At 47.2% G+C, this 22,160-nt stretch overlaps 1 protein-coding gene and 1 long non-coding RNA gene across 3 annotated transcripts in view; one reads left to right on the forward strand and one right to left on the reverse strand.

Moving 5' to 3' along the window:
- Positions 1 to 22,160, forward strand: part of LOC139758034 (uncharacterized) — a 138,491-nt gene that overhangs the window by 99,986 nt on the left and 16,345 nt on the right. The window contains exon 2 of the mRNA XM_071679043.1: positions 21,487 to 21,676. Within this exon, the coding sequence (XP_071535144.1) occupies positions 21,490 to 21,676 (187 nt within the window). The 5' untranslated portion in view covers positions 21,487 to 21,489. The remainder of the gene's footprint in view (positions 1 to 21,486; positions 21,677 to 22,160) is intronic.
- Positions 1 to 22,160, reverse strand: part of LOC139758037 (uncharacterized) — a 218,930-nt gene that overhangs the window by 52,097 nt on the left and 144,673 nt on the right. The gene's annotated exons all lie outside the window — the stretch shown is intronic.

The following is a 22,160-nucleotide window of genomic DNA, read 5'->3' on the forward strand; positions in this document are numbered from 1 at the left end:
CAGCACAACAAATATGAAACCAGCCCCCCTCCAGCACAACCAAGAGATACGAGTCTCCTCCACCACAACCTCTTAACAATCCAGCCTCCTCTACCAAGTCCAGACCCATCCTATTACTCCCACAAGAACAGGGTTTTCTAGGTAAATATCTTTGTATTTACCTCTGTCCAATACCGCCAGGCGGTGGGGGGGACCCTCCTTATTGTGCTGGGTCGACCTCGTCTCATTCATGTATCGATCACCTTCCTTCCACACTGTCAATATTTGCCCCTAACAACCCTCAGACCCTGAGGCTTTCCCCCCTCCAGACCTCACTCCAATTTCCCCCATTTTCCTTCCCCAACTATCACGGATGATTACGAGGGTAAACACTTTTCTAGAAAAAGAAAAAAAAATCCCTGCTGTTATTTTATCCAGCGCTACACAAGAATGGGGAACTTTCACTCTTTCTTTTTCTCTACTATTAAAGATGTGTGTAAATGGAGCAGACTAGAGTCCTCCCTCTTCCCTTCACCCCCAACACCTGTCCCCACAGGCCTTCCTCCTCTTTTTTCTTCTTTCTTTTACACTATTGTAAATGAGAGTAAATGGAAGAACAGGCACGATATTTCATTTATTTTTCTCCCCCATCAAGGATATTTTAGACGAACTGGGGGTGAGAGATGTTTGAAACCTCACCAGGGGCTATGGACGACGTACCCCTGCTGTACACGGGGGATCGAACCGAGCGCCTCGCAGTGGCGATTGTCTCCACAGAAGCTGAATAAATTCCCGGTGATTGGATGAGGGAAAAGAAGAGGCGAACATATTGATGCTGACTGGAGGCCGGGAAGAGTACACAGACGATGATTGGATAATACAGTAAACACTCTTACAGCGATTGGACAATAGATTGGACAACCTAAATAACACACACACACACACGGACAACGGAACGAACAGCTCATCTTCAGCTAGTCAACAGCTACGTAATGACCTGCGTTAACAGCCGTTTAAACAACTGGGCAAAAAAAAAAAAAAAGTAACGTATTCTGAAGAGGTTAAGTTAAATGCAATTTACCATTAACTGCAGAGATGCAAATAAGGTTAAATTCAGGCAAAAGCAGGGCTGTCGCTTCCCAGCTGCGTCATATCACCTGAATTAATGAGACTTTGGCGAAAAAAAAAACTTTAAAAATACAAAGACTCCGACGCCATTACTTACCGTTTTCTATTTCCGTTTTCTTCCCTGTGTGTGTGTGTGTGTGTGTGTATACACACGTATTCCTCCACCACTTGGTAGGAAAAGTATTATTCTCCACATACATTCCTGTTTCTTACGACCACAATGGCTGGCAGCTGCTTTACCTACATGACAGCCAAATCAAAATACGAAATTCTTTTGTGAGTGTTCGGGAGCGTCGCTGCTAGATAGATATACCCCGCTGTCGGAACGTAACGATTCGGACGCTGTGTTTTGAGCGGACTGCCATGGAAGCGACCCCATCGGCCGGCCGTCCCCCCCGTATCCAAAATTCAGGACATGATATTTTGACGGAAACAAAAAAAGAGACAGACGGGAGTGACAAAAAAAAAAAATAACTTCACACTTGGGGTTTTATTTAACCAAATCATTCTGTCAGGCTAAATCAAAATATAATACTCTTGTGATTAATATCACGCCGAGTGGTTTAACTATTCTTCCCCAACCACTCAATTAGTACACTTCAAGTTTAAAAGCCTTTCAGACGTGATTTTCAAAAGGGGGTGTGAAAGAGATGCAAAGAAAAATATGATTAAATATCTTCGTAATTCAACTTCTCCAACATAACTGCTATATCTCCAACATTACTTACTTCAGATTTCTCCAATATGATGCACACTTCAACGCACTCTGTACTCCTCCACCACCATTTACATTTACACGCTTGGTACTCCTCCAACACCTCCATGCACCATCATTTACAACTCAATGCACTATACTACCACCATTTACACTTCAAGATACGCATACACTGTTCATTTGCATCGTCATTTACACTTCCCCAGCACACTCAGTTGTCCCTCACCACCATTTACACTTCTCAGGTACACTCTACACTAATCTAACAGCATTTACACTTCTCCAACACACTCTGTATTCCTCCACCATCATTTACATTTCTCCAACACACCCTCTATTCCTCCAACGTCATTTACACTTCTCCAACACACTCAGTCGCATTCCTCCACCACCATTTACATTTCTCTAAAGATACTTTGTACCCTTACACCGCCATTTACACTTCTCCAACACCCTCTTCCCGCACTCCCACACCATTTACACTCGGGGACAGTCCACCCCTTTCTGCCTAGGGGGGGGCCATCTCTCCCTCATGGCTGGCTCCCACCACCACACTCCATCACTGTCCGCTCCTTCACCATTATACAATGAATTGATTAGCCATTCATCTTCATCAGCGGGCTACCCTCGACAGCCTCCTCCCTCACCTCTCTCTCTCTCTCTCTCTCTCTCCCTCTCTCTCTCTCTCTCTCTCTCTCTCTCTCTCTGCCCGACCAATCACACACTTCAGACGACGAGCCGCTCCTTCCCATCACCATCTTGAAGGATGCCTGGCCGTTTGGGGCGGCTAGGATATGCGTCCTGCTATCCGAGCACCTGGTAAGTCGCCCCTCCTGCTTGACTAGGGCTGGTTCCGTGCGTCACTCCAGCGCCACATGACCCTTCAGTGACTAGTACCGTGCGTCACTCTAGCGCCACATGACCCTTCAGTGACTAGTACCGTGCGTCACTCTAGCGCCACATGACCCTTTAGTGACTAGTAGGATGGTTCTGGGACATCCTGGTACGTGACTAGGATGGTCCTGGGACATCCATTTCTTCAGTCTCTCGCGCCGAATTCAAAGGTCACAGTCAAGTAGTTAAGGGGTCGTACCGCAGTGCTTAAGGGGTCGTACCGGAGCGCTTAAGGGGTCGTACCGCAGCGCTTAAGGGGTCGTACCGCAGCGCTTAAGGGGTCGTCCCGCCCTTTTCAAGACGTTATTTCAGGTTTCTTCTCCGTATAAGTTTCTGCTCCGCCCTTTATACATTCTTTTCCCCCCAGCGATTTTTCCCGGCGTTCTAATTACCCATTAAATTTCTCTCGGGCTGAGAATGATTACGTTAAAGACGAGTTGCAATACCATGCGGGTGGGGTGGGGGTGTGTGTGTAAAGAGGGCCCTTGGGGAGGTCACTATATAACCTGAACTTAAGAGGATTCTCTCCGTGGGGGGGGGGTATATACCTACACACACACACACACACACACACACACACACACACACATACGGAACTCCTTAGTGTATTCCTAGGATTTGAGAACGTTGTGGCACACGTACAATCCACACAATCACGGACGAGACCCAGCAAGGTCTGTCTTGGTTCCTGGCGAGGGAAGGTCCCGTTCATCGTAATCGGCCCAGCAGGCAGGAGGCCAACGATGCTCCAGGCAGCGCTGTGGAGGAGGCCCCACCACCACCATCATCAGCCTTAACCACAGCGTAAGACAGTTAATCCACTCGCACCTCCCCTCCTGTCCCTCCTTTACCTTAGGAACTTCTTCAAGACCAACTCCGGGGGCATCTTCACTCTGTGTGTGTGTGTGTGTGTGTGTGTGTGTGTGTGTGTGTGTGTGTGTGTGTGCGGAGGGGGCCCAACGGCAGCGCCGGAGTCTGTCCTCAAGACGTATAAAGATATTACAGAGAGAGAGAGAGAGAGAGAGAGAGAGAGAGAGAGAGAGAGAGAGAGAGAGAGAGAGGCGACCCCCTCTCTCTACCTTAAGGCGCTGAGTGCAGTGCTCACGTCTTCGTACAAATTACATATATAACATATATATATATATATATATATATATATATATATATATATATATATATATATATATATATAATTGCCATGATACTGCAAATAGATGATGAGGTTTTTTCGCTTCATAATTGGGGGATGGAAGAAAAAATTGGTCTCTCTCATTCTCAAGATTTTCTTAATGGTATTCATACACGTATCAAACAATTTCAACACGCCCTTCTGTCACGTTTCATCTTTCATGTTATACTTCATCAAGTATAATGCCGGATCTCCCCATTCGTATAATCTCCATCGTATATCTCCGGGTCTTCCTTCCCGTATATTTACGTCGTATATCACCGGGTTCCCTCCCGTATATCTACGTCGTATATCACCGGGTTCCCTCCCGTATATCTGCGTCGTATATCACCGGGTTCCCTCCCGTATATCTGCGTCGTATATCTCTCTAGGGGGAGGTGGGGGTGGGGGGGGTCTTCCCTAACTCCTATATTTCTGGGGATGGAGGAGGGTTTCCTTCACACCCGTCATTATAAAACTATCTAAACGACTCGATGCAAAAAGACCATAATTCGATCCTCTAAAATATCAAAAATAGAAAAAAAAATGCTTAACTTCTGTGCATAAGATCAAAGTGTGTCCGAGAGTCGTTGGGGAACTTTTCCAGTCAAAGTTCCACTGTCGGCGACAGATAAAGTTCCTAAAGAAGTTCAATCTGCCTCCTTCCTCTACCTCACTATTCATTGTGGTCTGCGTCACCATTACGTGTGGTCTGCGTCAACAATCCTTGTGGTCTGCGTCACCATTACGTGTGGTCTGCGTCACCAGTACGTGTGGTCTGCGTCACCAGTACGTGTGGTCTGCGTCACAATTCCTTTTGGTCTGCGTCACCATTATTCGCGGTCCGCGTCAACAATCCTTGTGGTCTGCGTCACGTGGTCTGCGTCACCATTCCTTGTGGTCTGCGTCACCATTTCTCGTGGTCTGCATCACCACGCTGTGGTCCCCAAGCCGACTGACCAACCAACAGACCCCATCGACAAAGAGACCATTTAACCTTTCCCCTCCCCCTTTCTCGTGACCTGACCAACACCATCTTTAATCTCCCTCACTCCTGACCTCGTCCCCCTACCCCATCTTCTTCACCTCCTCGCTTCTCCATCACTCCTGGCACCTTCCCCTCCCCAACCCACCCACCACCGCTCCGTTTTAACACCCTCTTCCCCCCACCACGCTCTCTCCACCTCAGAGAGCCCTCACTAGGTGAAAACTCACACCTAAACAATGCTGAATTTCATCCTTGCATACTTCGTGAGTTTTTACGAAAGATAAAACTTTTTTTTTTCTCTCTCTCTCTCTCTTTTCCTTCGTCTTCTTCTTCTTGAATCCTTATTTCCCATTTCGGTGACAAAGGACTTCAAAGTCATTATGCCTGCGCCCAGGGAACGCCTATAACCCACAACCCCCGACACACACACACACACACACACACACACACACACACACACACACACGGTTTTAAAGGTGTAGCTGAACACAACTTTCTCCTGTGTGTGTGTGGGTGGGTTGGTTGGGTTGACCCCGACAGGAACTCGGGTCTATAGCGTCCTTCTGTGGGTAGGTGAGGTTAAATTTAGCGGGAACTCGGGTCTATAGCGTCCTTCTGTGGGTAGGTGAGGTTAAATCAACAGGAACTCGGGTCTATAGCGTCCTTCTGTGGGTAGGTTAGGTTAAATTTAGCGGGAACTCGGGTCTATAGCGTCCTTCTGTGGGTAGGTGAGGTTAAATCAACAGGAACTCGGGTCTATAGCGCCCTTCTGTGGGTAGGTTAGGTTAAATTTAGCGGGAACTCGGGTCTATAGCGTCCTTCTGTGGGTAGGTTAGGTTAAATTTAGCGGGAACTCGGGTCTATAGCGTCCTTCTGTGGGCAGGTTAGGTTAAATTTAACAGGAACTCGGGTCTATACCGCCCTTCCGTGTGTAGATTAGGTTAATTCCAACAAATAGCACAGACCCATAACGTCATATTGTGTGTGTTACTTCAACATCCTCCCAGGTGTGTTAAATCAAGGAAAACACAGGTCTAGGATCACGCCCTTATGAAAATGTTACACTACCTCTAACCAGAGATCAGGCTCGCGCGAACACTTAATAAAAGAGAGAGAGAGAGAGAGAGAGAGAGAGAGAGAGAGAGAGAGAGAGAGAGAGAGAGAGAGAGAGAGAGAGAACGGGTATGAGAAGTAGGAGCAGAAGAAGAGGAGGGTAGAAAACTTACCGAGAGAGAAGGTTCGGAAAGGTTCGAACCCCCTAACGCTGAGTCCTAGCGACGTGTTTCTGGGAGTGGCCCCCTTCACTCCAGCCGTCGAGAGAGCATCATGCATCGAATCGCCCACGCATCATTAAAGGTTAATGATCCCTATTATGATAAATGTAGTCCCCCCCCCCCGCCCCCACCCTCCTCCAAGGTAAGAGAAATAAACCACTTATACACACAGATTTCAAGGCGTCTTTTCGGCGGTATAATATAACGTAGGATGCAATGTACGTACGTGTACATTCTTCCATATAAACTATACTGCAGTTTATATATATATATATATATATATATATATATATATATATATATATATATATATATATGTATATATATTATCCCTGGGGATAGGGGATTAAGAATACTTCCCACGTATTCCCTGCGTGTCGTAGAAGGCGACTAAAAGGGGAGGGAGCGGGGGGCTGGAAATCCTCCCCTCTCGGTTTTTATTTTTTTTTTTATTTTTTTTTTCCCAAAAGAAGGAACAGAGAATTGGGCCAGGTGAGGGTATTCCCTCAAAGGCCCAGTCCTCTGTTCTTAACGCTACCTCGCTAATGCGGGAAATGGCGAATAGTTTGAAAGAAAGAAAGATATATATATATATATATATATATATAAAGCATTTATACTGATGGTTCTCGTAGGACTTTTATCGCAGTTCACACAGCAACTGAACCAGAATATATCACTTGGTTCTGACCAAATTAAAAAGGAAAAAAAATTGATTCTTTACAACACCATCTTCGCTTTTTCTTGACGGCAAATTATACAGCTGAATTCACAGCTCATTCGATTTTTTTTTCCCCTCCTTTCGGTTTCCCGAATTGGTCCCTTTCATGTGGGTGTCAGCGTGGGTGTGAGAGTGAGGTGGTGAGAGTGGGTGAGGGTGAGTGTGTTTGTGTGGGTGGTGAGGGCGTAGAGTGTTGGTGCGATGTGTGTTGGTGAGGGCGTGGGGTGTTGGTGCGGGTGTTGGGTGTGTTGGTGAGGGCGTGGGGTGTTGGTGCGGGCGGGTGTTGGTGAGGGCGTGGGGTGTTGGTGCGGGTGTGTTGGTGAGGGCGTGGGGTGTTGGTGCGGGTGTGTTGGTGAGGGCGTGGGGTGTTGGTGCGGGTGTGTTGGTGAGGGCGTGGGGTGTTGGTGCGGGTGTTGGCGTAGCTAGGAGTGTAGGTTTAGCTGCAGACGTAGATATATTGTATTAATCTCTACGCCATGAACTTACGCATGATGACAGCGTATACAGGAGGGTTAAAAAAAAAAATTGTACGTGAGACTAGGGGGCCCATCCCCCCCAATAGAGTGTAAAACCCCCTCTCCGTACATCACAAATAGGCAATTACAAGTAGGTAATTACTCAGAGGCAATTACAAGTAGGTAATTACATACAAGTATTTACAAGTACGTAATTACATACAAGTATTTACAAGTAGGTAATTACAAAGGCAATTACAAATAGATAATCACATACAATTAAAAACAGGTAATTACACACAGTTAGAAAAAGGCAATTAAAAAATCAAAAATAGGTAATTACATACAATTACAAATGGGTAATCACAAACAATAACAAATGGGTAATCACAAACAATAACAAATAGGTAATTATATATAATCACAAACAGGTAATATCACTCTCTCTCTCTCTCTCTCTCTCTCTCTCTCTCTCTCTCTCTCTCTCTCTCTCTCTCACACACTACCAGACACCATGAGACCCACGCCCCTCACCTGCCAGAGGCCAGCACGAAGACCCCACAACCCCGGGAATCACTCAGATCCATCACCCAGCTCAGCCGGATCCATCATCCACGTCACTGGTTTTATACACGGCCGCTAATAGCGGCGGTGACGGGCGCGCGCGCGCACGACGGGAGAGAGAGAGAGAGAGAGAGAGAGAGAGAGAGAGAGAGAGAGAGAGAGAGAGAGAGACTGGGTTTCTTTTTAATGACTAGAACAGAGTTAAGACGTGCCAGTAAACAATAACCAGCTGGTTCTCAGTAACACATACACGATTGGCACACTGGGACTAGCCTGCGAATCGCACACTAGCCTCTAATAGTAACACTAGACTGCAATAGTCACACATTTAACCTGTAATAGGCTATATGTAACAAGTGCATTTAACCTGTAATAGGCTATATGTAACAAGTGCATTTAACCTGTAATAGGCACATAAGCCTGCAACAGGCACGTTAGCCTATAAAGGACAGTATCCTGTAATACGCACATAAAGCCTAAAACACACACATTTAGCCTGTAATAAGCAAATATAGCCTGTAATAAGCGAATATAGCCTGTAATAGGGACATAAACCCCATAACAAGCACGTACAGCGTTACATAAGCACAGATACCCTAATAAGCACATACAGCCTGTAACAGGCACATTCAGCCTGCAATAAGCACATATAGCCTGTAACAGACATACTCAGCCTGCAATAAGCACATATAGCCTGTAACAGACATATTCAGCCTGCAATAAGCACATACAGCCTGTAATACTATATTGAACCACAATGAATACTTGAAAGCTTGTAGCACATGACCTGTAACACACCTAACGTTTTCTTCCACTTTCGAACTTCATGGTGCTATAACGTAAGGGGTCCTACTGACCTGCATCGAGGCTCCAGTACAGCCTGTAACAGGCTTAGTTCATACCACAAACTACCAAGTCAGGCAGTTTGCGCCTAACGACCTCTGGCCCTTCTTGGTAAACCCCCACACTCGGACCAGGTACACTACAGACGGTGTACCATTCATGTCAACAAACACACCACCTCCCCCCCACCCCAGCGCTCGAGGTCAACTCACGCATTGAGCAACGGCGGCGCGCGCGCGCGCGGGCAGGCCAGCATACATAGCAAGCTGACCTTTGAATTCGCCAGAGTATCCCAAATAATTCTGAGTTTGGAGTTGAATTCCACCCTTCCCCAAGGCCAATACCCTGAATGTCCCATTATGCCATTATGTCCGGGGAAGGGAGCAATATGTCCTCGCTTCAACAAGCGCTCAAAACATATAATGCTTCGTGCAGGGCCGAGGCGAAGTGGTGGTGGTGGGCGAAGGGAGAGGGAGGGAGGAAGGGAGGGAGGGAGGGAGGGAGGGAGGGAGGGAGAGAGAGAAAGGGGGGGAGGGGGGGGGAGGGATTCATACATTATACATCAGAAGGGTTGCTTTGACAACTCTGATAAAACAAACAAACAAACAACAAAAAATAAAGGTTATGGAAGAATGTTTTCCAGTGCCTCAAAAGCAGGTGGCGTTGTGTGTGTGTGTGTGTGTGTGTGTGTGTGTGTGTGTGTGTGTGTGTGTGTGTGTGTATCATACATGGAGGGGAAGTCGCTATACATTATACAACAGAGGGGAGGGTTATACGAAGAGAGGGGTATCTTATACATTATGGGGAAGAAGGGGGAGGAGGAGGAGGAGGAGGAGGAGGAGGGGGGGGTCGGTCTTTTATGCAGTAGGCAACATTATACGACACATGAATCTATCTGCATAATGTGGAGAAATGACGGAGATCTGTAGATACATTACGCTGTATACTGTATTTCATACAACTGGGCTGGGAGTGTTTAGTATGTGTTATGTAACGGGGATATGGATCATACAACATGCAGGAGAGGCACCGCTCCACAGGATGGAAGACATACAGCTATGGGAAGATCTATTTCATGCAATACACGGTTTTAAGGCCGTGTTATGCATTATTGAACAGAAGAGGAGGGAGGAGGCAAAAGGAAAATTTCTATCCATCATTCAGCAAAGGACTTGACGAGAGTCGTGTAGACGGCATCACAGAGACGTCTCTCGTACACCACACAGCACAAGTGGGGGCGTCATGGGGAGTTAGTGAGGGTACTGTAAGACAACGGCGAGAGAGAGAGAGAGAGAGAGAGAGAGAGAGAGAGAGAGAGAGAGAGAGAGAGAGAGAGAGAGAAAGAGAGAGAGAGAGAGAGAGAGAGAGAGAGAGAGAGAGAGAGAGAGAGAGAGAGAGAGAGAGAGAGAGAGAGAGAGAGAGAGAGAGAGAGAGAGAGAATTTCTATACATCATTCGACAAAGCTGGAGGGAAAACGAGACGGGATACAGTGTAGAACACACACACACACACACACACACACACACACACACACACACACATACACACACTGTGTATGTGAGGTCAAGTTTATACAATACAGTATAAGACGGGATACAGTATAGAACACACACACACACTGTATGTGAGCTTATGTTTATGCAATACAGTATAAAACGGGATACAGTATAGAACACACACACACACACTGTATGTGAGGTTATGTTTATACAGTTAACGAAACATAAGGCATTACGAAACATCATTCACTCTCTAAGAGACCAATAACACTAAAGCAATGTATCAAAGTCATCCCATCAAATGCAGATATTCATTATACATCACAAAGCACAGAGGCGAGCTCGAGATAGAGGATATATTTCACATTATCTATCGTCTTAAAGCCACGTCGCCATGCATACAGATGGCGTATACAACAAGGAAGTTCCCCATCGACTTAAATACAACACAAATCGACGATGAACGAAAATCCCACCCCTTATACACGACATACACACACACACACACCGTCTATTGTGAGACAAGTGACGTCATACGCTATCCAGGCAACGTGTGTGTGCAGAGCGAACACTTCGGTACGTCGCGATGGAGCGGACTCGCGGGGGCGAATGATGTTATATATAATACAATTGGACCATTATCCTTGAAATATGCTAATGGCGACCTGCTTCGTGTCCACTATTTCATAGGAGAACGGAAGAACCATTTTTAAGCCCTTCTCGTCCTGAATAATATGTTACAAAAAAAAAAATGGAAAAGCGAGAGAGAAAGAGAGAGAAAGAAAATGATATATACAGCTGGAGCTTTGTATGAATGAATGCATCCATGTATATTGATGTATGGCCGCCCGGAGGAAGAGTGTGTGGGGGAAGGGAGGGGGTTCTGAACACTCCCAAGAGGAGATATATTCTGGACACCTTCCAGGAGGAAATACATGAAGTTCTCCTGGACACCTTCCAAGAAGGAATGTGTGAAGTTCTGGACAACTTCCAGGAAATATTTGCAGATCTGGACACCATCCAGGAGGAAACATGAAGTTCTGGACATCTTCTAGTAGGAAGTATATGAAGCTCTGGACACTTTCCAGGAGTTTCCTCCTGGAAAGTTCTGGACACCTTCCAGGAAATATATGAAGTTCAGGACACTTTCCAGGAGGAAACACACGAAGTTTTGGACACCTTCCAGGAAATATATAAAGTTCTGGACACTTTCCAGGAGGAAACACACGAAGTTTTGGACACCTTCCAGGAAATATATGAAGTTCTGGACACTTTCCAGGAGGAAACACACGAAGTTCTGGACACCTTCCAGGAAATATATGAAGTTCAGGACACTTTCCAGGAGGAAACATACGAAAAAAAAGGACGTTTTATACAAATCTTAAGACAAACAAAAGGTGGATGTTGTTTTTTCTTTTTATGAAGGTTCTGATCCTCCTCAGGAGATGAGAGGATGACCCAGGGGATCCGACACGCCCAATAAAAAGGATTCCACAGGCTTCAAGGACATTAACTCCCCCTCTCCCCCATCCTACCCTAACCCCCCCTCACCCCATTCCTCCCGTCGCATTTGTAGTCCTGCGAATCAATACGTGAGAGGGGACAGTTGTTGGGGGGGAAGGAGGAGAGATAAAGATTGTTGGAGGGGTGGTGGTGGTGGCGGTGGTGGAGCGGGATGGAGAAAGCGAAGATGGGAGCTCGAAAGTAAGATGCGTGTGTGTGTGTGTGTGTGTGTGTGTGCGCGCGCGTGTGTGTGTGTGTGTGTGTGTGTGTGTGTGTCCTCTTCCACGGAGGGGATTCGAGCAGGTGTTTCACGCCCGGGCGAAGCTTCGAAGCGGCCGTGGCCGGCACCGACGTGATCAGCTGAGACACCCCTCTCTCCCAGTCCGGATCTACTTGGCGCTAATTAACTTTTGAACACTGACCGGAAAGTTTACGGGGGAAGGCATATTTATTTTTTTTCCCTCCCACTTCTTCATTTCCAAAGGAAATAGAGGGAAAAAAAAAGAATATGTTCCGTTTGAAATCAAGACTGACTGACTACCCATGATTTTCTGAAGCAAAATTCATTCAGAAATCGCACCTCAATGACACGTTTGATGAATATACGAGTCATTAATTAGCGTCCTGGTCGCCTAAGCATATCACACGAACGGCAGTTCCGTCGCGCAACTAAAGCTTCTTTTTTTTTTTTCTTGGCCAACGCACCGTGTCTACGTCAATGATAATTTCATTTATCATTCAATCGTCGTTATTGACGTCCTGTTCAGGCGAGGCACTGAAAGGGGTTGTTAAAGTTCATTCGCCTTCAGTGTTCTCAGTTGAACAGTGGTACACACCTGCGTTAGTGCAATGCCCATTCACAAGCCCCACTCAACGAATCGCCCCAGTACATTATACTCGTCACACAGTTCCTGTGCCATTTTGCTCCCCTCACCAGAACACCAGACTTCACACACACACACACACACACACACACACACACACACACACACACACACACACACATCAGTCTGCAAATCCAGCCGGTGAGGTCCCCCCTTATACCACAAGTCCAGACTGGAAGACAAACCCGACCACAACAGCGTGGCGTTATCCTCCGGTGAGGACGGCTGGAAGGAAGGTGGAAGATGACACACCAGACGGCCAGAGGCGGTCGCTCCCCCCTTCCTGGCCCGCTGTGCTGGGCGTGTCACACTTGTGTTACACGAACGACAAGCGGAAAGACAAGGTATATACACCCGGTCTTGGGTGGCTACATGGCCAGGGCGACACCCAGAGGGTATCCAGACTTGGCCCTCTGAACTTGGAGAAGAAAAGCCATATATATATATATATATATATATATATATATATATATATATATATATATATATATATATATATATATATATATATGGATGCCGAGTGCCTCCCTCGCCGTTGGCAGTTAACAAGGGACGCAACCCAATAAACCTGGACTCTCCCACCCTCGTCCTCCTCCTCCCGCCGGGGGACTCCTCCAACCACTGCCCTCTGAGGAGGTCATCCAGTCGCGGTCCCCATCCACCACCGGTCCCGCCCAATGGCTTCACCGTGTCCCTGGCGAGGGGGAGGAGGGGGAGGAGGAGGAGGAGGAGGAGGAGAGGGTGATGGAGGCTGGTGGCAGAGAGGAGGGAGGGGCTCCATTGAGAGACTCCAGTAATGGGTCAGACAGACAGAGTGACAGACAGACTGGGCGACAGACTCGGCCCCTAAGGGGGACCAGGTTTTACTGATGTATTGCTTGTGGTACAGACATTCACCACAGACCAGGACCACAGCCACACACACACGCACACACACACACACACATACACACCATACACACATGAGCCCCCACCATCCTCACACACACACACACACACACACACCAGAATTAACCCCAGCGGAAAAGCGGCGTCAAAACTGTTGTGACGGGAATTGGGTGGACGGTCGAGACTCTCCCTAAAGTATCGGAAACGCCAACTATTGGCCGCTGAAGTGGGTGGAGAGAAGGTCGTGCCGGCCACCATCTCCACCCAGGGGGTCGTACCATAACTTACCTTCACGACCACCAACCACATGAACGACTCCCTAAACAAAGCCACGAGGGAAAAACTAGATATTAATAATAACGTTAGAAATGGCTCTTCTGTCCAAGAAATATTCCTATTTAGATGTTAGATATTCCTACAATATCCTTAATCCAATATTGGACACGATTCTACGATGTTGGATATTCCTACAATATCCTTAATCCAATATTAGACACGTATCTAAGATGTTTGATATTCCTACAATATCCTTAATCCAATATTAGACACGTATCTAAGATGTTTGATATTCCTACAATATCCTTAATCCAATACTGGACACGTATCTAAGATGTTTGATATTCCTACAATATCCTTAATCCAATATTAGACACGTATCTAAGATGTCTGATATTCCTACAATACCCTTGATCAAATATTGGGACAGGTATCTGTTAGATATTCCCACAATATCCTTAACCCAATATTGGACACGTATCTATACAGGTTTGATTACTAATCATTACATCACTATGACAGGAGTTGTATACAGTTCTTTCTATCACACTTCACGTGTGAGAAATGAACGAACAATAATCGTAATAATAATATCATTTACTTACAGTTACCCTAAGAAAGTCAGGTCAACCGCCGCATTAGCTCTGTAAAAGCAAAAAAAAAAAAAAAGGAGAAAAAAGAAAAGAGAGAAAAGAATGGTTCAGATTCTAAAGCCAATTTCCATCCTGCCACGGTTATCAAATTCTAATTGGCTCCGGATTTGCCTCGGGTCTTCTAATTTACGGGAGCTTTTCATATACTGACCTTATCATCCATTTTCCGTGCCCCTCCCTAACCCACCACCACCACCACCAACCCCAGATGCTCTCTCTCTCTCTCTCTCTCTCTCTCTCTCTCTCTCTCTCTCTCTGGCTTCTCTTCCATCGCAATGAGAGTCTTCCTCCCACACACCACAAGAGCCAACTTTCCTTCCGTGTCCCCCCCCCCTCCTGCAGAGATCGGACTTCAGTCTCATGAAATTCTGACCTGTCCTGTCCTGGCTTTTTGACACACACACACACAACACACACACACACACACACACACACACACACACAACACACAAAATTCAAAAGAGACAGGGCCCCACGAGTGTAAAACTCCAGCCCCCTACAGTACAAATATGTAATAGGCAATTATACACGGAGACACACAAACACACACACACACACACGTTTTGTTATACTTCCATTTTTCTCTCCCAAAAGCGACTTTCTACTTCTTTATCTCTGTATTTTCGTCTTTCGTAAACCCCCCAGGGAAGTTCTTGACGGTAAGGGTGGGTGGGGGAGGGGGATGTGTGGTTCTACTACGTGTCCTCCTCCTTCTTGCCCCCCCTTCCCCACCCCCTAGCCCCCCAGCCTAGCAACTCCGGCAAATCCGGATAAAAAGTCTAATCCGGCCTGACAGACTTGGGGGGTGGGTGGGGTACCCCTCTCTCGCCCTCGGACGGATAGACTCGAAGTGAAAGCTTTGCTCAATCTCGCTCTGACTCGAGATTAACCTCGTTACAGAGGCGCCGGAGAGGGTGTGGGTGTGGGGGTGTGGGTGGGGAGGTGTGGGTGGGGCGGTGTGGGTGTGGGGGTGTGTGTGGGGGGTGGATTGTGGGTGGGGGAGGAGGGGAAGGGGGCGAAAATCCTCGCTACTACGGAACACCGCGTGTTCGATTTTATCGGAATATCCGGACGAACACACGGGAACGATTCCTGTGCCGCTTCGTCCGACACCAGTTTTATTGGAGAGAGAGAGAGAGAGAGAGAGAGAGAGAGAGAGAGAGAGAGAGAGAGAGAGAGAGAGAGAGACATAGGAACTATATATATATATATATATATATATATATATATATATATATATATATATATATATATATATATAACACACCTCTGTTTTCTATGAGACGGCAAGGATCTGGGAATCGCGAGCTCGCAAGGGTTTATTTTCATCAAACTAGAACACGTCACTTATACCTTACGTTCTCTCCTCCCCCGGGGTGGGGGGGGGGGGGGGGGACAATGCGAATTTACAAACAGCGCGTCATTTCCATAAAACAGCCGTCGAGCGTTTGCAAAATGTTGCAACAAATATGCCAACATCATCTGAGCGGAGGAGATGTTACCCCGAGAAGGCGCAGTGTCTTCGGGAAATACAAGAGAGAGAGAGAGAGAGAGAGAGAGAGAGAGAGAGAGAGAGAGAGAGAGAGAGAGAGAGAGAGAGAGAGAGAGGAGCGCCCTTGGCAGAAGGCGGCATACCCAAGACTCGAGGGAGGGAGGGATGGAAGGAGGGATGGAGGGAGGGAGGGTTGCTGCTGTGTGGAGTCGGGGGTGATGTACGCTCCCAGCAGCAGCGGAAGGAAGAGACGGAAACCCAGAGTGGCATCTGGGCGACTGTGCTGCGCGACAGAGAGGGGGAAAAAAATAAATAAATCGCGTTCGAAATTCACGAAGCGGTAACACACGCATGTTGGGTTTGGGGGGAGAGGAGGGGAGATGTTGTTGACAAAGATCAGCTGATCGAACGGTCAATCTTCTTTTTTTCTTTATTTAAGAACAGGGACGTATAAAACACCTGCATCATCATATCAAAATCCAGGTAGTGATTTCCCCTCGTATAAAAACACTACGGGGACTTAAACATAACCAGCAACATATGAACACACAAACATACACATATATACGTATATAATATGTACAAACACGTTTAACGTATCATATAAACACTCACACCCACAGAAGACATTTACATGCCAGAATTTCCCCTGTGTGCAACACACAACACATGGCTTCGAATCTTGGGCGCCGCATTCAGCCCACTGTCACGCCAGCTGTTCATCCTACCCACGGGACTGGTCGATAAATGGTTACTGTAGCTAAGGCTGGTGTGTATATGTGTGTGTGTGTGTACACAAGAGTTAAGCCATGGTACATATTCACAAGGTTGAGAGACGGGGCAACACGAGTGCGAAACTCCCTCCCCGTTACACACACACACACACACACACACACACACACACACACACACACACACACACGAACAGTCTGCTGACACATATCACAACAACGGTCAAGTATAAGGATAAGGAAATATTAAAGCCAGCGGTCACATCCAACACAGGACCAAACTTTAAAATACGCGTCTCTGGTTTGGTCGACGCTCTTAAAGAAGCATACAAAGGAATGGAGAAGTTCCAGAGGTGGGCAACAATGATGGCACCAGAGGCAAGAGAGATGAGTTGCAGGGAAAGTCTAGAGGCTTTAAATTTGTCCCCTGTGGATGATAGAGGAGCGAGGGGTGACCTGATCAATTATACATCAGCGAACAGTATTCGAGAGAAGCAGAGATGGGCAAAAAAGACATAACATGAACTTAAAAGATGAAATTCATTATAAATGATGCATATAAACACTTATGTATTACAAGAGCAGTGGACGAAGGGAATAAACTCAATGGGGGAAACACGGACTGCAGACAGGATACGGAAATTCAATAAGTTAGACGATAGTTGAGATGGTTTTACAGATGGGGCGCCTCATGAGTGTAAAACGTAAACAGGCGTTTACAAACCGACAATCAGACACACGGACACAGACGAAGACACTGACACACACACGACACTCGCACACACAAAACACCTACACACAGACAACACACCTCCGCGGAAGTATTGTCCCCGACCTTCTACACCCACAAAGAACACCTCCGCCCACACACCCAGTCTCACACACACCCACACACACACACCACTATTGTCCCCCCCCAGACGCGCAACACAAGAGCCGACCAGACAAAACAGCCCTCATCACTGCCAGTCCATTTCTACCAGGTAATATTTCCGTAGACCCGTGAAGTAACGTATTCTCTCGAGTTGAGGGAGAGGGAGGGAGAGGGAGAGCTAAGGAGAGCTGAGTGAGGAAGAAGGGAGAGGCAGGAAGGGTGAGAGAAAACTCGATGTAATGGCTCCCTGGAATTCGTGAGGTGGAGGAGGAAGTCTGTGTCATCTTCCGGTAGACGTCTACTGAGTATACGTCTATGTTAACATCTTTTTTTCTAACATGCTTCCTCCGTCGGGGGGGGGGGGGGGACCTAAGGTGTCAGTGAAGACCCTCAGTGACGTGTAGTGTTCACAGGACTGGACCTCAACATCCACTGTACACCTGATTCATTCTTTTCTTTCAGTCGTGGGTAAAGAATACATGCATTCTGGTCTTCCTTTTCTGGAGTCTGTTTCTTTACCTGATTACATTTAAGACTGCGAAAACTAGATCATATGTAATGATTACGTTTAAGAATACCAAATTCGGATTATATATATATTGATTACCATTACGAAAACGAAACTAAGATTACATATTGATTACATTTAGGAATATGAAGCGGAATATGAAACTGAAATTATAAATTGATTACATTTAGAAATATGGAACTAAGATTATATTCTGATTACATTTAGGAATATGAAATTAAGATTATATTCTGATTACATTTAGGAATATAAAATCAAGATTATATATGGATTACATTTACGAACATGAAATTCAGATAACATATTGACTACATTTTAGAATATGTAAATAAGACTATACCGGCATAGTCATCAAACCAGGACAGTTTTCACTTCAAGCATTTCTCAAGCCTGCGTGATAAGTGCAGAATCATCACGCGGAACGACAAAATGATACAGGAACACACACACACACACACACACACACACACACCAGACGACAACATGGCGGACGACCAACCTAAGCGGACAGAGGAGGAATATGACCAGGCAGGGAGCAGAACGGAGCGACTAATATCAAACGCCGTGGACAAGGGTCGTACCGTCGTGGTCAAGGGTCGTACCGTCGTGGTCAAGGATCGTACCGTCGTGGTCAAGGGTCGTACCGTCGTGGTCAAGGATCGTACCGTCGTGGTCAAGGGTCGTACCGTCGTGGTCAAGGGTCGTACCGTCGTGGTCAAGGGCCGTACCGTAGAGCTCAAAGATCGTACCGTCGTGGTCAAGGGTCGTACCGTCGTGGTCAAGGAAGGTACCGTCGTGGTCAAGGATCGTACCGTAGTGCTCAGGGGTCGCACCGTCGTGGTCAAGGGCCGCACCGTCGTGCTGAGGAGGTTACCATCATCGAAACTATATAAAAATAACAGACAGATACAAGAGCACAACAATCACACCTGGCACAAGGGCTTCATACGACCTCGGTGTCAACTCCCGAGGTCCTCACGGTGACCTGACCCACCAGAGGTGGCGCTGAGGTCGGAAGGATATGTAGGATCTAACGGCACTATCCTACGCAGGACGGAGGATGGAGAGAGGACGGAGGAGAGAGAGAGAGAGAGAGAGAGAGAGAGAGAGAGAGAGAGAGAGAGAGAGAGAGAGAGAGAGAGAGAGAGAGAGAGCCTAAGGAAGGGGGGGGGGGCCCACCGAGCGACGTGTCTTCTTGACCGAAGTGATTTGGCCAGCGTCTCGCACACCCATCAGGGCCTGACAGACAGACCCCCGGCTCCTTAAAACAAAGGATGGGTCAGGTCAGGTCAGGTCAGGTCAGGCCAGGTCAGGTCAAAGGCTCTGCTATGATACCCAAAGGTCGTGCGCGTCGCACTCATCCATCGTACCGACGCGTCGTGTTGCAGGATGGTAAAGTCGTGGTCAAGGGTCGTACAGGCGGTGATTACGACTCGTACCGTCGCAATCAAGGGTCGTATCTCCTTACCCAATGGTCGTACCGTCATACTCAAGGGTCGTACCTCCATACCCAATGATCGTACCGTCATACCCAAGGGTCGTTCCGTCATACTTAAGGAGTTGGTATAACGCCTCTAGTTATGCGCCCAGTCGTGTCCCCCGACCCCCCACTCTCACTGTCAGTACAGCTGACAACCTCCCCTCCTAGGCACACAGCTGACAACATCCCCTCCTAGGCACACAGCTGACAACATCCCCTCCTAGGCACACAGCTGACAACCTCCCCTCCCCCCCGCTTGCACAGTGGACACCGCTCCCCCCCAAAGTCTAATCCTCAACACATAATCGTACACAGATACGCTTCCTCCACCCCCCAGCATTTTCAGCCATGCAACAGGTCCTATAATGATGCTAATTACATTTGCAATGGTCATTAAACTTTGATAGGCAAATTAGTCGGCTTTAAGCGAAATACCCGCAATTGTATTTGAAGCTGAGGTCAGTATAAATAGCGTGTCTTTTTATCCAAGATACGAGTGGCATACACTGGCACCCGCGCTGGGCGGTCATCTAACCCGAATCTACACTCTCATGTCTGACACACACACACACACACAGTCAAGTTACTCATGAAGGACGACGGTACGATCCTCGAGCACGACCATACGACCCTTGTGCACGACGGTACGACCCTTGTGCACGACGGTACGACCCTTGTGCACGAAGGTACGACGCTTGTGCACGACAATACGACCCTTGCGCACGACAGTACGACCCTCGCGCACGACAATACGACCCTCGCGCACGACAATACGACCCTCGCGCACGACGGTACGATCCTTGTGCACGACGGTACGACTCTTGTGCACGACAATACGACCCTCGCGCACGACGGTACGACCCTCGCGCACGACGGTGCGACCGTTGTGCACGACGGTGGTGCCCATGGTACTACTGCCCCGTTGTAACAAGTCGCAGAGGCTCTTCACCACCAAGCCTTGGTCAGTGAACATGATTCCACAGTATAGGTCACCACAGATACTGACGCCGTCTGGGGTGGTTTCAATGTTTATATATATAAACATCCGCTTTAATCAAGTCTTGTCTCATCCCTGCTCTTTAAGCTTCCTTATTTACCACGTAGTCAAACTTTAAGCTTTACATAATCACTATTTCCAGCTGCTGCAATATATATATCTATATATATATATATATATATATATATATATATATATATATATATATATATATATATATACAGAGATTGAAATATATATAGATAGAGAGATAAGCCTGTGTTTAACAACTGTATGTATATATGTAAGGTGTTTAACAAATGTATGTATATGTATATACATATAAATATGCAAGTTTATCTTCATCACACATGTATATAAACACGTCCATCCCTGGTCTACAAATCACCGGGACTGTTATTACAAAAAAAAAAGAATTCAAACGCCCGGTAAAACGCGACTATCGCTCGGTATATCAGCAGCAGCGATATACGCACAGTGAGACTGCGATATACAAACACCACCATCAGCGACACACACACACACACACACACACACGTGTATCCCCCTCCCCCTCCTCTCCCCCCCCCCAACCTCAGGTTATAATCCAAAAGATTACTATTTTCTTGTTGTGATTGCGCCCATTGTCTCATATAATCCATGAACGCCATATTGAAGCTCTGGGGAGCTGGCCACTACTGAACATTCTCCAGAGACAGAGAGAGAGAGAGAGAGAGAGAGAGAGAGAGAGAGAGAGAGAGTCACTCTTAGTCTCTCTCTCTCTCTCTCTCTCTCTCTCTCTCTCTCTCTCTCTCTCTCTCTCTCTCTCGTTCAATACGGACGTTGTGAGAGAGATTCTCTCACTCACTCACTCTCTCTCTCTCTCTTGTGTTCAGTACGGACGTTGTGTGTGTGAGAGAGAGAGACTCTCTCAAAAAACTCACTCTCACTCATTCTCTCCCTCTCCTGCAGGTCATGTGGATGGGGGTGCGGGTGATGGTGTGGGCTGCGGTGTGGGCTACGGTGGGCGTGAGGGCGGGCCTGGCCGCGTGCACCATGGCCGAGTTCCCGTGTCGCAACAAGCAGTGTGTCCGGCTGGACCAGTACTGCGATGGACAGGAGGACTGTGACGACGGCACTGATGAACCCAACGCCTGTTCCCGTGAGTACTGGGTGCGGTGTGGGTACTGGGTGCGGTGTGGGTACTGGGTACAAGGTGGGTAATGGGGTATAGTGTGGGTACCGGGTGGGTACTGGGTATGGTGTGGGTACTGGGTACAGGGTACTTGGTACAACAGTGTGGATACAGGGTACTGGGTACAGTGTGGGTACTGGGTACTGGGTACAGTGTGGGTACAAGGTACTGGGTACAGTGTGGGTACAGGGTACTGGGTACAGTGTGGGCACAGGTTACTGGGTACAGTGTGGGTACCGGGTGGGTACTGGGTATGGTGTGGGCACTGGGTAAAGCGTGGGTACTGTATGGAATGTGTTACTGTTGTTCCCCCCCCCCCCCCCCTACCGATGCTTCCGTTCTTGGCGCCCCAAACAACAAACCCACGACCGTATCAATAAACACTTTTTCTGTCAACAACTTTTTACATAAATAAAACCAGTGAACGACAAAATCCGGAATTGAATGTGCT

This window comes from Panulirus ornatus, chromosome 29 (genome assembly GCF_036320965.1).
Source record: "Panulirus ornatus isolate Po-2019 chromosome 29, ASM3632096v1, whole genome shotgun sequence".
Classification (NCBI taxonomy): Eukaryota; Metazoa; Arthropoda; class Malacostraca; order Decapoda; family Palinuridae; genus Panulirus; species Panulirus ornatus.